Raw genomic sequence first — 22,015 nt, 5'->3', positions numbered from 1 at the left:
TTCTACATCAGGTCTTTCCTGCTCTGTCATATGGGCTTATTCCAGCTGCTTCCGAACAGATATTTCTTATGTGTCCCGTACAACTTGGAAAAGTGTGAAGACTTTTCAGGCAGGGAGGTACAATGTGGGCAAGACATGTGCAATGCCAAACTTTCTAGGATAATATGGAAGTCTCCTGCATTGCCCATGCACTCACCACCAGGTTGCCCAGCACCATAACCGTCAAGAAAAGGATGAGGCAGATGGACTTCTGGCCGACTTCCATGCAGGCCCACATGTTCTCAATCCACTCTCCACAGAGGATCCGGAAGACGATGAGGAAGGAGTGGAAGAAGTCGTACATGTGCCAGCGTGGCCATTCTTCGTTAGGTGCTGAGATTTTGCGCCGGTTGTCACGGTAGTTGTCCCCGAGGAGCTGCTTGCCAACCAGAGCAAAGACGAAGACAATGATGGCCAGGATGATGGTGAGGTTCCCCAGAGCCCCCACCGAGTTGCCGATGATCTTGATGAGCGTGTTTAAGGTCGGCCATGACTTGGCCAGCTTGAAGACCCGCAGCTGCAGAGAAACAGAGACCGTGTCAGGTCCTGGTGGCTGCTTCCATCACCTTTCATCTCAAGTCTTGGCCAGAAACAAAAAAAAGCACAAGGTAGCTCATTCCATCAATGTGGGTTGATCCCGGGAAGCTGCTTTCAAAGACCTTTCTTCGTATGTCACCAGTTACTCAAAAATATGACCAACTCTATATGGTCCCTATGTACTACTAATGTGCTCCACTGACTGTGGCAAAGTCAGGGGTCTCATATTGGGGTGTTGGTCGTGTGACGTGTACTCTGTTCTATAGCCACAAGCCTCCTGGATGTAGATCTATTCTATGGGGTGGAGTGGGGTATGATGGAGCTCATAAATGTGTGAGAAGAGCCCACCTTTGACCTGAAGAGAGCCTAGCTTCCTGCAGGTAGGGCACAACCCACTGCATTTGAGAGGTATTGGCTACCCATCATCTTGGGGCATTTCTCATCCTGAGGCCTTGGACAACATCTTTTACCCCCACCATCTCTGAAATGGCAAGTATCTGTGATTTCATGAACCTGGGATTCATATGTTTATTTAATTGACCAACCAATCTACCTACTTTGTTGGACACCAGCCATGCACATACATAGCACTGTACTAGCCTGTGAGGTATATGGAGAGAAGTCTGTGGACTCCTGTCCTCATGGAACTAATGGTTTAGTTGCAGAGATAAGGCAAAGACCCAGAAAGTCTTCACTGTAAACCCAAATGTGCTAAGTCCCACAGGAGAACAAAAGCACCATGCATAAAGATGCCTAAACATTTAAAAAATACATTTGTGTGGTTCTCTAATTTGTTAGAAAGAAATATGTGAGCTCAGCTGTCATGGGGTATTTATGGAGCCCTTACTAAGAGCCAGGCACTGGCCAAGGAGCTGGGATGCTGTGCTGGACACAGTAGCAGCAGTTTTATCACCCAACACAGCAATAAGCTCCAAGGTTTAATCCTCTTATGCAGGAAGCTCCATACATATTTTTCTTTGTGATGGAGGCGGTCTGTGTTCACCTTAGATCTAATCTGGAACTTACTTTAATGAGGATGCTTTACTTTTGGAATAGAATGCAAGGTAAGTCTAACATCTGCCCTCTACTGAGGAGGTCACCACTTGGTGATGAAATGGGCCTCGAACTTGTGAAGAATATCAGAAGATGGACTAATATGGTAGACTATATTGGGTCCCCCTTGGGTTCCCCTTTCCATCAAAAAGTTACTAAAAATGCTAGATAATAAAATCTTACTCAATAAAGTAAGTAATTCTTTAGCCAAAAATTAAATAACTACGGGAATTCAGAGATATAAACAGATTGCTGAAGTCAGCTTTTCTCTGAAGACATTTGCAAAACTGATGAATCTGAGCATAAGTTTTAATGGTCTCATGAGGCACAGCAATCAGGAAACACATCCCAGGGCTGCCTAAGGTAGACAGTATAACAGGAATTTCTCCCACCATTAAGGCGAGATCCCATAAGAAATATCTCTCAAGACAGGGGCATGGGACTTCCCTGGTGGCGCAGTGTTTAAGACTCTGTGCTCCCAATGCAGGGGCCCGGGTTCGATCCCTGGTCAGGGAACCAAATCCCACATGCATGCCACAAATAAGAGTTCTCATGCCACAACCAAGAGTTCTCATGCCACAACCAAGGAGACAGCGAGCTACAACTAAGGAGCCCTCCTGCCGCAACTAAGACCCGGCACAACCAAATTAAAAAGAAAAAAAAAGATAAGGGCAAATTGAACGGCAAATTTTAGATAAAACTGAGAGAGGTTACTGCCAGAAGGCACTCACTGAAAGAAATTCTAAATGATGCACTTCAGGCGGAAAGAAAGTGATCCCAGAAGGAACGTATTATGTGCAAGAATGGATAAACAGCAAGGAAGCGCTAAGTATGAGAGTGAATCAAAACAAACATTGAATGGACACAACAGTAAAGTTTCACGGGGTAGGGCAGAGACTGGCTATATGGTCACCATTCACTTTTACTCCTCTCAGACACAAAGGAAGACTGTTTTCCCACTTTACTTGCAAATAGTTGAGGTCATATTATTGGGTTCTGGCTGATGGAATGGAGATGGAGACAGAAGTAATGTACACTACTTTCAGGCAGAGCCATAAAACATCATGCACTTTCTCTTCCCCTCCTATGGCCACCACGGAGGCCACCCATTGAAGATGGTGGTGACATCACACCATCCTGAGTCACTGAGTCACTACTTGGAGCAGACAAACCAGGAGAGTTTCCCAACCAGCACTGAATATGCTGTAAACATAAACCTCTATTACGTTAACTCACAGATTTAGAGATTGTCATTACAACTAGTTGTACTTCTCTTGAGTAATGTAGAAATTGGTACATTGCAGAGAGCCATTTCAACACATTGGATATGTGGCACTGGCTTAGTGATCACGTGGTGTACAACAAGGAAACTGATAGAAGAATCCTTGGAAAGTGTTGATCTGTGTTGCAGGGGCAAAACGATGGTCTGCAATAATTCTGGGGCAGATCATGAACCAGTAGCACTAGGCAAAGGGTCTGTAAAACAGAACCTTAGTATCATGTGTCAGTTGTAGTTGGTTACGTTTGTCAAGACATTACAAGAAAGAGATGAGTTCAGGGAATATTTGGTTGATTGATAAGAAATAAAAGGAAATAGAATCCAGAAGTTTAACGTATAACTGAGTCACTTTTCTGTACAGCAGAAATTAACACAACATTGCAAATCACTATACTTAAATAAAATAAAATAATCCAGAAGTTTAGAGTCTTGAAGGTTTAGGGAAGTACATTGCTTTAGATCTCAAAGAGTGAGCAATGAGATTAAGTCTTTATGAGTTCAAGACCAGTTAAATTTTTCAATGAAATGAAGCACATCTTAGTAAAGATGCTATTAATGGCGTAGCCACCATTTGAGGCAGAGAGAGGCAGGAGGACAAGAGAGCAAAGAAACAAAGCAGAACTGAGAACTTTGTCATAGAAAGCACTCTGGATGTATAACACACACAGAGGTCTGAAACCATCTAAGTTTTGAAGGAATTGTATTGCAAAAGAAACCATGAGCCCTGACTAAAAAAGCCTTTGACTGTGTAAACTTTGCCATCTTTCCACAAGCAGGAGGCAAGCTTTGAAGGTTGTACAGGCCTTCAGATATGGCACAGTCACTTCTAGAAGGAGTCCCACCTAGAGCTGACTGGCTTCCATCAGACTATGACATGAGTGAGGAATAAACCTTTATTGGGCTAAGCTACTGAATTTTCAGAAGTGTTTGTACAAATCTGGAATTATTTATCATCAATTAAGTCATATAGCTTTTAAAAACAAGATAAAATTAAAATAATTAACACGATAGTAAGTTGGGAAGGGGTAACTGGAATAAAAAGTTGTCCTGAAAAGTAAAGATTTTAGCTAACTTTTGACTTTAAGTTAACAATACATGCTGTCATTTCTAAGGTAACCACTCAAAGAATAGAAACAGAGTATTTAGTTTCCAAACCAATAAAGGAGGAAAATGGAACAAGGAAAAACAAACAGTCCAAAATAAATCAAGAAGAGAGAGAACAAAAATGCTACAACAGAGGAAACAAATAGAAAACCGAGAATATAATGATAGACACACATCCAAATATTATCAGTATTCACAATAAAATAAGTAGACTAAATGCTTTGGTTAGAAGACAAAGAGTGGATTGAATAAGAATCCAAAATCTGACTGCATACTATTTACAGTAGACATATAACAACCTTAAAGATATGCAAAGGCTGGAAGTAAAAGGATAGATAGAGATATATCAGGCAAATTCCAAACTAAAAGAAAACAGAGTTGTTTAATTACTACAGGCAAAAGAGACTTTTAAGGCAAAAAGCACTTCTAGGGATGAACAAGGTCAATTCTCACTGATAAAAGTTTCGCTCCACTGGGAAGATATAATAACTTAAAATATGTATGCATTTAATAACATAGCCTCCAGATAGAACCGTAAGGAGAAACATCACGCCGTAATCATAGTGAAAGATATTTTTATACACTACCATCTCAGTAATTGCTAAAATAAGCAGGGATATAGAATATCTGGACTACACAATGAACTTTCTCTACCCAATGGATATATATGCAGAGTATTGCACCATACAACTGCAGAAGACGCATTCTTTTCAAGTGCATAAGGAACATTTTCACTATACTGAGCCAAAATGAGATTATCAATAAATTTCAAAGCATTAAAATCATACAGTGTATGTTTTCTGAGTATAATACAATTAAGCTAGAACTCAATGGCATAAAGATAACTAGAAATACCACATACATTTCAAAATTAAGAACCATGCTTCTAATTAGCCCTTGAGTCAAAGAATAAATCAAATTTGAAATTAGGAAATATTTAGAACCAAACAATAAGGAAAATTCTGGGGCTTTCCTGGTGGCACAGTGGTTAAGAATCCGCCTGCCAATGCAGGGGACACGGGCTCGAGCCCTGGTCTGGAAGGATCCCACGTGCTGTGGAGCAACTAAGCCTGTGCGCTGCAGCTACTGAGCCTGCGCTCTAGAGCCCACGAGCCACAACTACTGAAGCCCGCACGCCTAGAGCCTGTGCTCCGCAACAAGAGAAGCCACCGCAATAAGAAGCCCACACACCACGACGAAGAGTAGCCCCCACTCGCCGCAACTAGAGGAAACCTGCGCATAGCAACAAAGACCCAATTCAGCCAAAAATAAATAAATAAATAAATAAGTTTAAAAAATAAATAAATAAAATAAGGAAAAATCTACATATTAAAGCAGTTCTTAGAAGGAAATTGAAGTCTTCAATGAATATATTGGAAAAGGAAATAGGCTGAAAATTCCAACCTAAGAAGTTAGTAAAGAATAAAATATGTGGAATGTAAGCTGCAATTAAGATAAGATGCAGGATTAATTGAAATAGAAAACACCAATGAAGTAGAGAGGATCGACAAGCTAATAGATGGTTCTTTGAAAAGACATTAAATTGACGATCTTTGGCAAGACTAATAAAAATAGATAAAAGAAAGCACAAATGACTATTTTTAAAGAAAGAAAAGGATAACATAAGTACATGTGATATGGAGCATTAAAATGTAACAGCATAGCATATACAACTTAGTGTCAATAAAATTAAAAATTTAGATAAGAAGCAAATTTTTTTAGAAAAATAATAACTTACCAAAACCAATTCGAGAAATTGAAAATCTGAGTAGTTTCACAGCCATTAAGAAAATTAAATCAGTAAAGAAAAATCTTGACTTGCAGATGGCTTAATTAGTGAATTCTACCAAACTTACAAGAAACAGTAATTCCAGTCTTACCGAAAGATTGGGTGTAGAAGAAGAGGAATATTCCTCACTTCTTTTTACGGAGATTAGCATAACCTTGATGCCTAGATACTAAAACCTAGCAAGGACAATGCAAGTAAGGAAAATTACAGGCCAAATATTACTGATCAATATGGAGGCAAAATATTTTTCTAATTATTAGCAAACTGAATCTTCCAATGTATAAAAAGTGTATCACGATCAAGTTGGGTTTATCCCAGGAATGCAAAGTTTATTTAACATTAGAAAATCAATTAGTATAATTCACTGCTTTAACAGATTAGAGAAAATCATGTGATTATCTTAATCATGCAGAACAATTGTCTGATAAAATTAAACATCCGTTCATGATTAATATTCTTAACAAAAGAGAACTTCCGGGTTTCCCTGGTGGCGCAGTGGTTGAGAGTCCGCCTGCCGATTCAGGGGACACGGGTTCGTGCCCCGGTCCGGGAGGATCCCACATGCCGCGGAGCGGCTGGGCCCGTGAGCCATGGCCGCTGAGCCTGCGCGTCCGGAGCCTGTGCTCCGCAACGGGAGAGGCCACAACAGTGAGAGGCCCGCGTACCGCAAAAAAACAAAAACAAACAAACAAAAAAGAGAACTTCCTAAACTGATAAAGGAGTTTTTAAAAAAATCTTCTTAAAAAACCTGCCACAAATATCAGACTTGCTGAAATACTGAAAGCATTTTCTCTGAGATCAGGAAAACAGCAAAAATGTGGCTATTAACACATCTTTTCTACAGTGTACTGGATGTCCTAACCAGCACAGAAATGTAATAAAAAGAACCAAATGGTATAAGGATTAGAAAAGAAGAAACAAAACTCATCATTTGCATATGATATGATTCTGTTAACAAATTTAAAAGATTGCATAGATAAGTCATGAGAATTAATAACAGAGCTATCTGGATCCAAAAATATTAAATAGCAAAGTGCTAGCAAAAAAACAAAACAAACAAAAAAAAAACAACCCAAACCCCAGAAAAGAACATTTAAAAAGAGGTTTCATTTGAAATAGTGTAATGAACTAGGGAATATCTAGGAATAAATCTAGCAAAAGATACGCAGGAAGTCCCTTATGGAGAAATTATAAAACTATTGAAAGACTGAAATAAATAGATTGTGTGCCATTTTTGTGGATCAGAAGACTACATAACATAAAGGTTATATTTCTTCCCAAACTGATCTATAAATTACTGCAGTCCTAATAGAAAAAAAAACCCCAAACCCAACAATTTTGTGTGTAGGTGGGTATGTAACTTGTCAAATTGATTCTAAAATGAAGTGCAGGGGCCACGATATTCTTGAAGAAATAAAACAAGGTGGGTGACTTGCCTTACAGACACAGACATCAGGGGGACATCTCTTTTGTTAAGAATAAGGGAACACATCCTGCAGAAGGCGTCCTGGAGCTGAGTTGGGAGAAGAGCCAGGACGGGAGGCTAGTAGGAGGCAGTTTTTGAGGTGGGTGAGATATTGGGGCTGTGATTTGGGGACCAAGGGAATCAGAGGATGATCAGAGCTGGGTCTCTGGAGTCAGGCAGCCTGGCTTTGAAATGCAGGTCTGAGGCTCACTCAGCAGCAGGGAGACTTTGGGCCATCATTTAACCACTCTGTCTCAGTTTCCCTCATCTATCTGTGGTGATAGTAAAAGCAACTCTCTCAGGGTGATGTAAGCATAAAATGAGATGTGTTATGTCAAGGGTTTAGCTCTGTGCTTCATGTATTGTCAGAACTCAAGAAAGAGTAGTTGTTATGATTATCATTTACTGTTATTTGGTAAGAGAACAAGAGGGTGCTAGGAAGTCTCCTCTTAGCGCAGATGAGGGGAGCCAGGCCCAGAGAGGAAAGGGCACACCCCCACTTTGAGTAAGTGCAAAGCACCACGTCTCTGGCTCCCAGGAGCCATGCCCTGCCTCCTCCCACAGGGAATGAAGAGGAAGAGGGAGCTGGCTGGTGGGGTCCCCAAAGGACAGAGTCCGTTTCCAGCGGGGAGCCTCCTTGGATGTCCACGTGGAGGTTCCCCAAGTTGCCAAAAGAGTACATTACCAGGCGGAAGGTCCGCAGCACTGTCAGGCTCCCCTTCCTGACCGCACCCAGCTCTATCAGGCTCACTGTGACGATGATGCAATCAAAGATGTTCCACTTCTTCTGGAAGTAATAGTAGGGATCGAACGCTATGATTTTGAAGACCATTTCAGCAGTAAAAAACACGGTAAAGACCTGCGGACAGAAACAGGGATCCATCTCAGCAGGGTCTGTGGGGTCGGGTGACAATGACAAATAGAGCAGGGGGGAAATGTCGTGTTTATAAAGTGGCAAATCCCTTTACCTCGTTTTTATTCTGTTTCTATATTATCTGCAGGCTCCTGACGGATTGGGGATGGGAACACTCAGTGTGGCAGCAGAGAGAAATCTCTGGATCAGTGCTCAGGGAATACACATTAGTGTTTCCATGCTTCAGTGTTTCCGTTTGAATGGTGTTGGACATGGAGTAAGTGGATAATCATTAGGATAATACTTATTATATAATTATGTAAATGAGAAGTCAATCTGGTTCAGTAGTTTAAAAGCAGGGATCGTGGGGCAACACAGACCCAGAGAAAAATGTCAACTCAGCCATTCCTAGCTTGTATAAGCTTGGACAAGGAGTGCACCCTCTCTACCTCAATTTCCTCATCTGTATAATGGGCTTTAAGTGAGATAATGCATACGCAATTCTTAGCAAAGGTCCTGGCAGACAGTACTTCATTAATCAATAATAGCTATTAGTAAGAACAATAATAATACATTGTCTCTAAGATTCTTTCAGCTCTGAGTATCTTTAATGGTCTTAAACAGGATAGAATTCTGACATTTAGAGAGGTCAGGGCCAGGCTTGGGTCACACAACAACCAGCAGGGAAGGGTGACAGGTAAGGAAGAAACCAAAGATCAGAGTTAGGTGTTTTTCTCTCATTTGCCCTCATCAGAGCTTCTCGCCAGCCTGGGAAACAGAGGTAGTTACATCCCTTTTACAGAGAAGGAAGTGGCTGAGAGTTTAAGGGACTTGACTGATGCCACAAGATGGCAACTGTGAGATGCAAAGAGCATCTACTGAGTGCCCTTTGTAGGCAAGTCAGCGTGGTGTGGGGGTGGGGCGATCAGGTCCTGTGCTCTAGAGAGACCTGGGTCACCTCTGGCTCCACCTTCCCAACCTGTGCTACCTTGGGCAGGATACTGAACCTCTCTGAGTCTTAAGGCTCTCTTTTGTGCTGCGAGGGTGGTGATAACCTCATAGCGTTTTGTGACGCTGAGAAAACACTTATAAAGCACCTGACTCATCATTAGCACCACACAGTGCCTGCCTTTCTTTCTTTTTAAAAAATGGCACTGGGCTCTGTCACAGTGGTAAAGGCCTTTGGTCTTTCTTGCCTCAGCTTCTCCAACTGTAAAACAAGGTGCGGGCTCAGAGGTCTCTTCCGTCTGACCCTTTGGGGTCTATGATGACTTCTTGGCAATAAGCTCTCCCTTCTCTTTCCATTTCCCCTTTTCGTATCAACTTTACATAGCATGTGTCTTCTTAGCCTAGGTGCTGCTGAAACGTAAGGCATGCTGGCTCCACAGTATCCCAGAACCTACTGGCATCATTTTCACATCCCTGGATTCTGGGAAAGGGGGAGATTTCTAGAGAAGAGCAGTCACATTTCCTCTGGGACCCCTCCTTCCACCTAAGTCTGCAGCCTACAAGGAGTTAGAAGAGCTGTATGGTCCTGGTGGAACTAGAAAGCCACCTGCAGTGGAGTGGACAGTGGTGTGGACATGGAGGCAGGACCCTGACCTTCACAGCTTCTGCTTTTCTTGTGTGCATGTGCGCACACACATACACACACACACACTAGCACGTCCTGTGATGGGGTTTAGCACCCAGGAGTTGAGAGGTGTGAGCTTCAGAGCCAGTTGGCCTGGGTTCAAATCTTGATGCTGTCACTTACTCACCTCTAGCACCCTGGGCAAATTAGTTAACCTCCTGTGCCTCCGTTTTTCCATCTGTGAAGGGGCATAATAATAGTACCTACCATATTGGGGTTTTGTGACAATAACATGAGATAACCCATGAGAAGCATCTGAGGCCATGTCTGGTCTTGAGTAGGTGATCAAATAAAGTTGGCTATCATTACTGTTCCTGTGGGGCACAGGCTGAGGACAGTTCTCCTCTGAGTCTGACACTTTACTCAGCATGTAGGGAAATCCAGTAAGGACTTTGTGCTGTTCAAAGAAAATTATACTACAAAGTTATGGAGGAAAATTTAAAGGAAAGTCCTGTCTGAACCAGATTTTAAAAAAAGTTCTGACTCCCTGACACTTTTGTGATAACAGCAAGCATGATCCCAGGTTCCCTCTCTCTCATTATCTTCTCCTCCCTCCCCCACTCTTCTGCACTTAAATGACAGCGTTGAAAAACCACAGACACTGTGTTTTGCAGTCACAAAAGCAATAAAATTGGAAGGAAATTTGCAAGTCCATAGGTTGTCTTTAGATGGGAAAGTGGCATTTATCATCATTTCGAGGTAGTGGCAGCTGCAATGCTGAGAATTCAGGTGGCTGTCCTAAGTTCTGCAAAGGGGAGGCTAGCTGCCCCTAGGTCAGGGCTCTCTCTGTCCACTTCCCTGTGCTCATTCATCCCAAAGCAATTCCCAGCAGCTCAGCCTGGTCCTCCAGACTTGACTTCCTGCACTAAGTGTCTACACATCTCCCGCACTGCTCTCAGCCAGCAAGATCAACACTCCAGTGAATGAGGGCATGCTGCTACCCCACCCAGAGCCCCACAGATCTGACAGCACAGGCAGTGGCTGCCAGGGCACTCACAATGTTGCCAATCTGAAGCATGGCTTCGAAAGCGGGACTCATGCCGTAGTGCTCCATGGCCATGAAGATGGTGTTCACCACGATGCATAGGGTGATTGTGAGCTCTGCAAAGGGGTCCGTCACAATCACGAAGAGAAGGGTCTTAAGCTTCACCCACGTGGGGCAGCAATCCCAGATCAGATACTTCTGAGCCAAGCTGGTCAAGCAGGGTGGGCACCTCTGTTTAGACTCCTCGAGTTCTGCATCACAGGTGTGGTCAATGACAGCTCTCAGCCGGGCATGGACTCAGACCCCCACCCCATGGCCAGCTTCTAGACCTTGTCATTACTTATAACTCCCATTATAACACCTTATAACACCTCCCATCTCCACTTCAGCACTCACCCTTTTCCTCCTTTTTGAGCCCCTGTAGTCTAGCAAGTACAACCCAGCCTCTGTCCCCATTCAGTCCTCCAAACCATGGACCGTACACTTTTTAACCATCCATCGCAAAGGTCATGCATGTCTTTGCTTCTCAACTTACCCAGCTTACATTTCATGTCCACCCCCTTTATACTCCCTTGCAGACACCTCAGTTCCCTTGCCCTCTCCCCCCTCCATTGTACTTGCCTGGCAAAACCCCAACTCTGAATAAACCCAACATGGAGATGACTCTGTACCTGCGCCCAACCAACTGAACCTGGTTGGGAAAAATCCACAACCACGCTGACTGGTCCCAGCTTGTCACTGCCCTGTGTTTCTCCATTTCATTCCTTCAATCTTCCAGACCAGCATTTCTCTCTACCTTCCCTCTCCTCCAACCTCTCCCTCCTCCTCCACCTCTCTAATCCTCACTCTCCGCTGATGAGTAATTATTAAATAGTTATCCATGAGCAAAAATAACAACAACACTGTTGTTATGTACACATTTCTCAAAACACAAACTCAGTTATGCAAGAAATGTAGCTTACGGGGTTTTCTCTCCCGTAACTGAATTCAATTTATACTTCAAGTCTCCAACCAGGGGACTTCGTTTTGGTTAACTCAACGTCTGCTACTACTTCGTTATTTGAAGTTGTGTCTGAGTTCTGGGGAGCTGAAGGTTGGTGGAGGGTTGAGCTGGTCCTAAGTCATTGCCAAGTGTATTTCACTTGAGTCATCAATGTTCCCATTTGGTTGTCGCTGGTGGGAGAGCCATGGAGATGGCTGTTCCGTCTTTGCCTCTCACTCATCTCCTTCTGCAGCCTTCAATGGGAACAAGGTGATCATCCAGATACTCTCCTGTCATGCTGGGGCCACAGAGCACCCTTTGAGGCTGCCTCAGTTCTTTTCTACCCAGGCATGTTACTGGCCCACGCTACCCTACGGTTTCTGTGTCATACTAGGCATGAGGGTCTCTGTCTAAGACTTGCCGCCTCCAGCTTCACCTAGAAAGTAAGGTACAGGTTGGCTCTGTTTTCAAATCACTCAAACATTTTGTTGTTGTTGTCTGTTGTCCACCATGCCCTCCCCTGCAGTTAGAATTCAGCCCAGGGCTGGGAGGAGAGTACACAGGGCCCCTTCTCAGGGACACACCAACATCCAAACTCCTTTCTCCATCCTCCAGCTCAGGACATTTTAAATTTGTCCAGAGGAGATGAATAACTAGATATGACTAAGGCCATGTTTTCCATGCCCTGAGGCAAAAGAAAGGCTGGATAAGAAGACAGGTCTTATACTCAGGGTGAGAAGGATATAGCCGTGCTCTTTGGTACTTGAGTGCCAGGTGGCCATTCTCTTCCTCCACCCTGTGGCTTGGTGTAAGCAGTTAGAATTTAGATCCATCCCTGGGGAGGCTGAGTGGATTCCCACCTGATTGATGGAACCCTGAATTGACAAGGATTTAGTTAAACTGAAGGATTAATTTACTTAAACTGCCTTCTAATGTTCAGCATGAGCTTGAGACAGAAATTAAGTTATAACCATAAAAGTCACTGCCATGAAACACATGGGAACAATTTTTCCATGTTTGAAAATTAAAGACTGTTAAATTTCTTGCATACCTGAGTGGTAGCTTGAAATTCTCTGTGCCTGCTGGATCACTTTTTAAAATCCAGTTTTGTGAATACATATGAAGCAGATGTTAATTTGAACAAGAAATGAACTAGAGCATTTCATTCAGTGGATTCTATTGTTTTTGAAAATTTATCCACATTTTAAAAACCACACTGATAAAGGGTAATGGGGACAAGGGCATAAAAATGAGGAGTATCCCAGGACACAGAGATGGGTGCTCTTCGACACAGGTTTGGGGCATCCCATCTTCTGCTCATATGGGGACTCCTCATGGCACAGTGAGTGGAAGTTCCAATGAGCAATACTTACCCTCGAGGACAGAGGTCATGATACTGACAACACTCATTGCCCTTTGGGTTCGGAAATGTTCATTCAAGTATTCTGCTGTCAAGTAAGTCTTCTGTCCTGCATCAGATGCCTGCTGGGACACAAACAGAGTCAAGACATTCCCCTAAAGTCTTCAGTGGCAAAAACAGATCACTCAGCCTCTTATTGGCCTCTCTTGGGTGGTTGTGAGCTGCCCAGTGAAGCTACGGTCCTCTGCAGTCATGCTTGGAGTAAAGGGGCTACTCCATGAACTTGGGGTAAGAGCTCAGATGTGAGGAACAGTGTGACACGGAGCTGGGGTGCAACCAGAGCCTGAGTTCGTAGCTAACAGATGACCTGGCCTCACCTGAGGCTTTGCAGAGTCCTTCCCTAAGACAGGTTCCTGGGCACCAGGGTTGGGAGGGGGCTGCCTCAAGGGTCTCTGAGGTTTCTACCAAAGGGTAGTGGGAGTTGCAGGGGCATCAGGCCAGGCAGTCATTATTGGACTTCTGCCGGGCTGCGCATATGACATTTACAGAGAGTTCCTACTCCATGATAGGCTTCCTTGACCTCCCTCCTAAGAGGCCCATTTCTCTTCCCAACATATGACCCATTTCCTATTCCACATGGTCTCTCTCTTTCTGAGGGAATATTTGTTGTGTCTTGATTGTTCAATTCTTAGTTTCTGACACAATCCTTTTGACTCTTCTCTCTCTGGGCCTTTATTGGAAGCTCTGTCTGGATTCTGTGCCAGGGCCCTAACTCTAGTCACACACTTACCCTGGATGTGGGGAGTCCCAGGCCCATTGTAGCTGACTCAGCACTGCACTAACCATTCAGAGTCCAAATTCAACAAGTATTTATTGAGCATTTGCTGTAGGTGAAGCTCATAGGTATATAGTACATATAAAGAAAGTTTAGAAATTTCTCAACCATGAGGACTCAACAAAAGGTTCTAGCATCTACTGCTGTTATTGGTCAGATGTGTACATAAATGAAGGCACTTTGTGATTCCATTTAACCCTTCAGCCATTTAGAAACCTTTTTATAAGGTCTTTATAAGGGGAGACATGGAGGCTTGAAGAATTTAAGGGACTTGCTAAAGGTGACTCACTTGGTAAATGGCACAGTTGTGACTGATGTTCAGGTCCATGTGACATGGAAGGGATTAAAGAGTTAATCTTGCACTAGCCAGATAATTTCACTAAAATGAATCAAGGCTGGAATATCCAGGAAAGTGGTAATCCACAGAGTAATAACACGGTTTCCTGAATGAGGCATTTTCTAGAGAGTTAAAGTACCTCCAAGAGGACCCTGAAGCCTGGCTTTGACTTGAGGACTTTGGGTTGGTGATTCTCTTGGTAGGTTTTGGAGACCTACTCTCTACCATCTCTGCCCTGCTCTGTACCCATGGAGGGTGACCTGAGCAAACTGCATCACCCTCACCCTCTGGTTCTGGTCAGGTTTGGCCAGTGGGAGGCACAGACAGGAGATCCGAGGCTGGGAGGAGAGAGGAGCTGGCTATCTGCCAGCTGGCTTCTTCCCTGCTGGGCTGTGGCTGGGCCACCTTCCATCAGGCTGCCTCTCACATAAAGGGGCAGGTCTTGCTGGGCTCTGGTCCTTCCCCTCACCCCTTAAGCCTAGGCTTATTACAGCTTCCCACTGTGGCTAGTTCCTCGGCGCCTCACTGCCCCTTCTTAGTTCCTGAGCCCAGCGCACATCTCTGTAAATACTTCCATAAACCCTCTCCACTTGCCCACTGCAGTGGTTCATCTGTTTCTTGCTGGGACCCTGAATCCCATGCATCCAGTCAGAGATGGAACTAAGGTAACACTGTAAGACTTATCCAAGTCACTAGAGCCATGTAATGGTCAGCTCACAAGTCGGTTTGTAAACCACTGTGTGTCCTGGGCTGGCCAGAGGGCCAAAAACAACAACAACAAAAAAACAAAATGGGGCTTCCCTGGTGGCACAGTGGTTGAGAGTCCGCCTGCCAATGCAGGGGACACGGGTTCATGCCCCGGTCCGGGAAGATCCCACATGCCGCGGAGCAGCTGGGCCCGTGAGCCATGGTCGCTGAGCCTGCGCGCCCAGAGCCTGTGCCCCACAGCGGGAGAGGCCACAACAGTGAGAGGCCCGCATACCGGAAAAAAAAAAAAAAGAAAGAAAAGAAAAGAAAAAACACTAGAAGCGTCATTACTGAAGATGGAGGGAGAGCTTAAATTAAATCACAGCTCCAATCCAATGAGGAGTCCCTGATTTGCCATTACACTCTGTGATTATTCTATTAAGAGTGCTGGGCAGTTAGTCACTGTTGCCTAATTTGTGCATTTTGGCAAGTTATTGCTTCTCCAACTAAAGTCAGGGATACTTTGCTTCTGCTAAGATCTGTCCGGGGCCCCTCCCAGGATTTCTCTGAGTCTTAATTGTCAAGCCCAAGGTAGTTTTCACAGAGTCACAGGCAAGAAGAGAAGAACCTTTAATTTTTTTTCACACTCGTCCAGGAAGCAAACAGGCCTATTTCTAAAGCCGTGATAGTGAGTAGGGACAGAGAAACTCTGGGGGAAAAAATGGTATCAATTGGAAAATAGTCTGTATCACCGTCCTGCAGAGTAAACCAGAATACCTGTTTGATCTCAGTTAAACCCAATCTCTCCCTCTGGGTCTCACCTGCCTTGTCTGTAAAATGGGGGTAGATGGGAGGTGCTGGGCAGAGTGATGTCTAAAGGATCCTTCCACGGGTGACACTCAGGGCTTCTTGGCCTGAGGCCTCTAGCCGGAGAGCAGCCCCAAAGAGTCTGGAGCATTCACAAACTCACCGAGACTTCGATGGCTCCAGCGGCAAGCTCACCAGTGGGCAATGTTGGGGGTCCATCTTCTCCACGCCCTAAGCCAGGGCTGGGAGTTTGAGGCAGTGGACTCCTAGGGAGGGGGCCTTGCTGGCTTGCATCCCTACCCAGCAGCAGAGAGCCCCGATGGCTTTGACAGTCTCCAGGAAAGACTCCATCATCTGTGACCCCATCAGGGAATGAGATGTCTCGGCCAGGGGCCTGGAAATGGAACACACTGCCATGGCTAGCCTGGTGTCTCCCCGAGGTGAGGCCTAGGAAAGACTGGGCATTGCCCCAAAAGAGCAAGAAAGAAGGCAGGCTGGAAGAGCATCCTGCAGGCAAATCTGGAACCCAACACTTCCCCCCCACCCCCACCCCCACTCCCACCTCCCTGCCCTCAGCCTCGTGACCTTCCCATAGAAAATTAAAGACACAGACCTACGGGGTATTCTAGGTATACATGGGGAGAAAAGAGAGGAAAAGAATATTCTTGACACAGCCTGGGAAAGGGCCAAGATCAAAAAGAGATTGCAAGGTGTTCAAGATCAGCAAATAGGTCATCATGGCCAAGGATGTGTCAGAGGACAACATTGTCACCCAGATGGGTCAGTTGTTTGCCAGCCTTTGGCCATGGTGCTGGACAAAGGTATCTTAAGTTCCCTGCTTCAGTGCAAAGTTGTGACTTCAGTAGACAGTTATGTACACCAGTACAGGAACAAGCTTAGTAAAGGGTTTTTGAACAAACGAGTGCTCTTATTTTCTGAAAATTAGGCTCGACAATTCATTAGATCCAGCCTATATGGGTGTGAGAGTTTGTTTTGCAAAGGAGGAGATAAGAGCTTTGTAATATAATGAGCTTCTAGGATCCCGCGAGGCAAACGTTGAACAGTCAACAATGGGGAGATTGAAGGGAGAGTTGCAGCCTAATTTCCTGGAAGAATAGTGCCATTCCTCCAAATCAATAAACATTTCCCATCAAAATCTTCCTCCGAGGGAACTGTGTGGCATACAGTTGCCAGAGGAAAGGAGCTAATTCAGAGGCCCAGAGCCCCTTGAGAGTTAGTGTTCTGGGTTGGCTAGTTCCCACGACCACGATCTTGACCAGACAAGTTATCAATTCTGTCCTCACCTCATAGAAAGTGCTTCTAAAATCTAAATACTGACTTCCTATCAAACTCTGATCATAATGCTGAATTTTTCCCCCTTCCTTAATTCCTTTTATTTACTAAATTACTAAAGTTGGGACACTTTGTCAATTAAAGCTCTCCTGACCTATCCCCCTCTCCCACAGAAGTGAAATTTGCTTTCTTGATCATTTGGAGCCCAGTCCTGTTCAACAACCATCACTGTAATTCAGTATTAAAGTCCCCCACAGCACTAGGGACTTCCCTGGTGGCACAGTGGTTAAGAATCCGCCTGCCAATGCAGGGGACACGGGTTCCATCCCTTGTCCAGAAAGATCCCAGATGCCACGGGACAGCTAAGCCCGTGCGCCACAACTACTGAGCCTGCACTCTGGAGCCTGCGAGCCACAACTACTGAAGCCCGCGTGCCTAGAGCCCGTGCTCCGCAACAAAAGAAGCCCACGTACTGCAACGAAGAGTAGCCCCTGCTCACCGCAACTAGAGAAAGCCCATGCGCAGCAACGAAGACCCAACACAGCCAAAAATTAATTAATTAATTTAAAAAACACAGTGCTTTTTCCCTAGAATATATGTCCAAGGACATTGAACTCATAAAAATCCATGAATCCTTCCTAGTTTTGAAGCAAAGGAACAGAATTGGCATATCCTTATTAAAGATGGGACAACTGAGTTATATGCACTTGGGCACTAAGCAAACCAAGAAACTAAGAAGAAAATTTTGGTCCCGTATTTGACAAGCAGTGCCTCCTTGGCCACCAGCTAATATTTCACAATTAACCTATTTGACAAATGGTGGACAATGAACTCTGAATCTAAGTATCGGACGTGCCTTTAAAATGCATCCTCCAAGCAAACCAACTGGTTTCCTGTGTGTTCCCTGAAACCCCTGCTGTGTCTCTCTGCTAAGTGCTACCCCCAACCTCTCTCTCATTACTGCTGGTCAGAAAATGGCTTTTTATTAAAACCTCCTATGGTCTATTTACTACAATAACACACCTGGGAAAGAAGGAAGAGGATGCCTTATTGAATGGACTCCAGTTAATCAGTTAGTATTAAGGAAGTACCCAAACAATGCCTCCCTGTCTTTGCATAAACATGACCTCCTTTCTGCCTGGAAAATATTCCTCCCCAAACGCTCCCAGTTCTCAATTACTAGAGGACACCCCTACTCACTATTTACTATTCACTTAAATTATCCCCTCCTCCATGAAGCCTTTCCTGATACACCCTCGCCCTCATAAGAGTAGACGTTTCCTCTTCTATTCCCCAAACACCATCTATGTGTCCCTAATAAAGCACTCAACACACAGCTATTTTTATATCTTCCTCCTCCACCCAAATGGAAGTCCTTGGGAAATGGACTGTGTTTTAGTCAACTCTTTATAACAAGCACCTAGTGTTGTTGAATTAACAAAACATGGTTCCTCTTTTTCCTTTTGAAGGTAAACCTAGCTGGAGACACAAGCACACAGACACACACCAGACAACTATTGGACATCCAAGTGCTAATCTGTGCGAGGCTGACTGAATAGGAGAAATTAAAGCCCAATTCAGAGTGTCACTGACATGTCCACGGAAGCTGTGATTCATCCTGTTCCATGGTTGTCAGAGCCCTAGTCAAATCCCCTTTGAAACAGCTTCTGAACTGTGCCCTGTCCATATCAGGTGCTGCTCAAAAGAGGCAGAGCAAGGAAGGGAAGGGCACAGACTCTGATAAATGCTGAAGTGTCGGTGTCACTGAGGTCAGTGTGCATGGGAGTGTGCCTGTGTATGTCCATGCACACGGAAGTCTGGGGGTTGTAGAGATCCTATTCCAAAAAGTAGAACATCCTTCAGAGGAGCACAAGGAAAAGAGATCGGGAGGGAAGTGAGCGTCAGCAGCCTTGAAAAATAGCCATGTTGATCCCCTTTCCCATACTGTTACTGTGGGATCTACTCTACCACAAAGGGGTTATTATCTCTCAGGCCTGTGGAAAGGGTATATTTGGGGTACATAGGACTTTCAAGGGAGAAGGAGCTGGTGGGAGGAAACGTGGTGAGTACAGGGAATCTTGGAGTAGGAGGTAGCGGGTCATGATGGTGGCGAGAATTGCTACAGGGTCTGAAGTGAGGTACTGAAGTTATTCCCAGGCTTGATTGTTATCACAGAGACAGGTGCTGGGATCTCCTGTGCCAAAAGTAGGGGAGAATTTGAGCTGCAGGGGCTGAGGCATGAGGTCAGAAAGAAGCTTGTAAATGATTTCAGCATCACGAACAAGGATCCCACTCCTGCTCCAGAATTGCAGATCAGAGTATCAGAAGGAAGCTGACCCTTGATGTCCACAGGTCCACAGACACCTCAAGGTCAGCATGTTCAAGGTCACAAACAATCCAGGGTTCTTCTCCAGTGTTACTGCCTTAGAATCACCACCTACCTAACTGCCCAATCTGGAAACCTGGGAGGCATTTTGGACTTCTCCCTTCTTTTCCAACATTCCAGAGTCCCAATCTTGTTTATTCCCTCGAGTCCCCATAAAAGTCTTCATAATCCACCCTTTTCCCCATCCATAATGCCCCTGTCCTAGTTTAGGCTACCATTGGTTGGGGGGCGTGGCAGGCAGGGTCTGTATTATCAAAACGTCCTCCTAGTCTCTGTGCCTCCAGATATCTCTCTGCTACAAACCTCTTCCCACTTCAGCATATTGTCCATGGCAGCTGGAAAGGTGGGTCACCTTTAAGGCACAAATCTGAGCCCCTTACCATTCTGTGCTCGTTGTAAGACTCAGTCTGGGGTGACTTGTTGTCATCTGTGGAGCCCTCTGACACCCTTGGCTTCATTCTGTGCCTTCTCACACTGGCATTTTTGGAGGCCAAAGGGGATCCATTGTGGGAGTGGAGAGAGGCTGTGTCAACCCCCAGGGCTGCCAGCACCTGAAAGGAGAGAACAGCAGTATCTGGATGAGCTTAGCATAAATGTGTGTCCCCCAGACATGGGGTGTCACAGAGGTGATGGCATCTAAACCAGAGGAGATCAGGATTAGGACCTGGGTGGTGGTTGGATTAAGACATGGCAGGAAGAGTCACCTCCCTCATTCACACCCTGTAGTAAACTCTGTTGATGCCCTGTCCAGATCTCTTTTACCAGGTCAGTACCCTCATCTCAAGCTGCTTGAATGTTAGTTACTAATGGGTTACAGCTGCAGGATTTGCAGAAAACTTTCTTTGACTATACATTTGACTGGAGCAAGTATGGAGGTACAAAGGGCCAGCGTTCTTGCCTCCAGGTAGGGGTAACCCTGTGGAACAAGTCATGCCCTGGAGCTCCCCATGGGATCAGGCCAAAGGTAGAATCTAGCTGAGGCCACTTCCTTGTTTAATTCTTCCCCTGTCCCATCCTGTTTCCTTCAGTCTCCTCCTAAGAGCAGCCCTCAGTGAATCACTTGCACAGGCTCTTCATTCATTTTTTATGAGAAAATCTAACCTAAGATGGTCCCTGAGATAAGATGAATCTTCCTATGGTTCCTTAAAATGACAGTCTTACTCTAAGAGGCTAGTCCAGATATCTGCCCAAAAATGTACAACCTGCAACAGATTTCACAAAGATCCACCCCTCACTGACCTCCTGCTCCGTCCGGAGCATCTGAAGGGCCTCCTGGAACTTCTTCTCCTTGGCTTCAATTTCATCAGTGGTTGCCTGGTTCTGCTCCTCATATGCCATGGTGACCACAGCCAAAATCAAATTGACCAGGTAGAAAGACCCCAGGAAGATAACAAGCACGAAAAAAAACATATAGATTTTCCCAGAAGCCCTCAGGGTCTGCAGATTCAAAAGAAAGAAGAGAGATTTGTACCTAGAGAACTTGGGCCCCTGACATGGTCAGGGTCCTCCAGGAAGAATGTAGCCATGCAGCCAATGCCCCAGCCTCCAACCGAGTCTGTATGGGGACATGCAGATCAATACCTGCTGGTAGAGGCGTTCCCAGGAATCCTGTGTCATGAGGCGGAACAGTGAGAGGAAAGCCCAAGCAAAGGAGTCAAAGCTGGTATAGTTAAAATCTGGGTTGTCAGATGTTTTAAGGCAGAAATAACCTTCAGGGCAGTGGCTGCAGCAAGAACAGAGAAGGTTGTCAATTGCACAGCCTCCCACTTACTGGGGGCAAGACAGTCTAGAGTTGTGGGAAGACCTGAGGGTTTGAAGTCAAAGACTGGAGTTCAAGGCCTAGCCTACCTCTTATTAGCTGAGTGACCTTGGACATTCAGTCTCTTTAGGTCTCAGTTTCTCTTGCCCATTAAATGGGGACGATAATGTTAGGGAATTACTGACTGAAACCACCCGTCCTGGCCAGGTTAGAACCGCTTACGTGAGTTGTCTCACAACAAGAGGTCTCAATAAGGAACATGGAACCAACAAGCTGCCACCAAAACCAACCAGAAGAATTTGGGAGGGGAAAAAAGGACGGAGGAGGTGCCAACCCATAATAGTCCTGCAAACCTCCCAGACTCCCTCGTGATAGAAACTGTCTTGACTGAGAGATGTGTGTGCAGCCAGGAAGGGCCCTGAGTCAGACCAAATATGGGCACAAGCAAAATGATTGTCCAGAAACAACCCAGAAAGTTAACCCAACCTCCATAAATCCTGAGACTGCAAGCCATGAGGCAGAGCAGTTCTCCTAGGTTCCCTACCCTGCTGCTGTCTGCTCAAACACTCATTTACAAAAAAGTGTTTTATTTTGTCAATATGCACGTTTCCTCAGACGATTCTTTTTTTTTTCTTTTTTGGCTGCGTTGGGTCTTCGTCGCTGCACACGGGCTTTTCTCTAGTGGCGAACAGGGGCTACTCTTAGTTGAGGTGCGCAGGCTTCTCATTGCGGTGGTTTCTCTTGTTGTGGAGCATGGGCTCTAGGTGTGCGGGCTTCAGTAGTTGTGGTACGTGGGCTCAGCAGTTGTGGCTTGCGGGCTCTAGAGCGCAGG

General features: G+C 45.0%; 1 protein-coding gene across 1 annotated transcript in view; it reads right to left on the bottom strand.

The window, feature by feature from the left end:
- Positions 1–22,015, bottom strand: part of SCN10A (sodium voltage-gated channel alpha subunit 10) — an 88,300-nt gene that overhangs the window by 27,084 nt on the left and 39,201 nt on the right. The window contains exons 9-16 of the mRNA XM_067754058.1: positions 21,006–21,147; positions 20,664–20,861; positions 19,805–19,975; positions 15,909–16,202; positions 13,093–13,201; positions 10,750–10,988; positions 7,952–8,125; positions 197–556 (exon numbers count right to left, since the gene is read on the bottom strand). Coding sequence (XP_067610159.1) covers positions 197–556; positions 7,952–8,125; positions 10,750–10,988; positions 13,093–13,201; positions 15,909–16,202; positions 19,805–19,975; positions 20,664–20,861; positions 21,006–21,147 — 1,687 coding nt within the window. The remainder of the gene's footprint in view (positions 1–196; positions 557–7,951; positions 8,126–10,749; positions 10,989–13,092; positions 13,202–15,908; positions 16,203–19,804; positions 19,976–20,663; positions 20,862–21,005; positions 21,148–22,015) is intronic.

Source organism: Pseudorca crassidens, chromosome 10, assembly GCF_039906515.1.
Source record: "Pseudorca crassidens isolate mPseCra1 chromosome 10, mPseCra1.hap1, whole genome shotgun sequence".
In the NCBI taxonomy this organism is placed as follows: domain Eukaryota; kingdom Metazoa; phylum Chordata; class Mammalia; order Artiodactyla; family Delphinidae; genus Pseudorca; species Pseudorca crassidens.
This window is presented reverse-complemented; position numbering and strand designations above follow the sequence as displayed.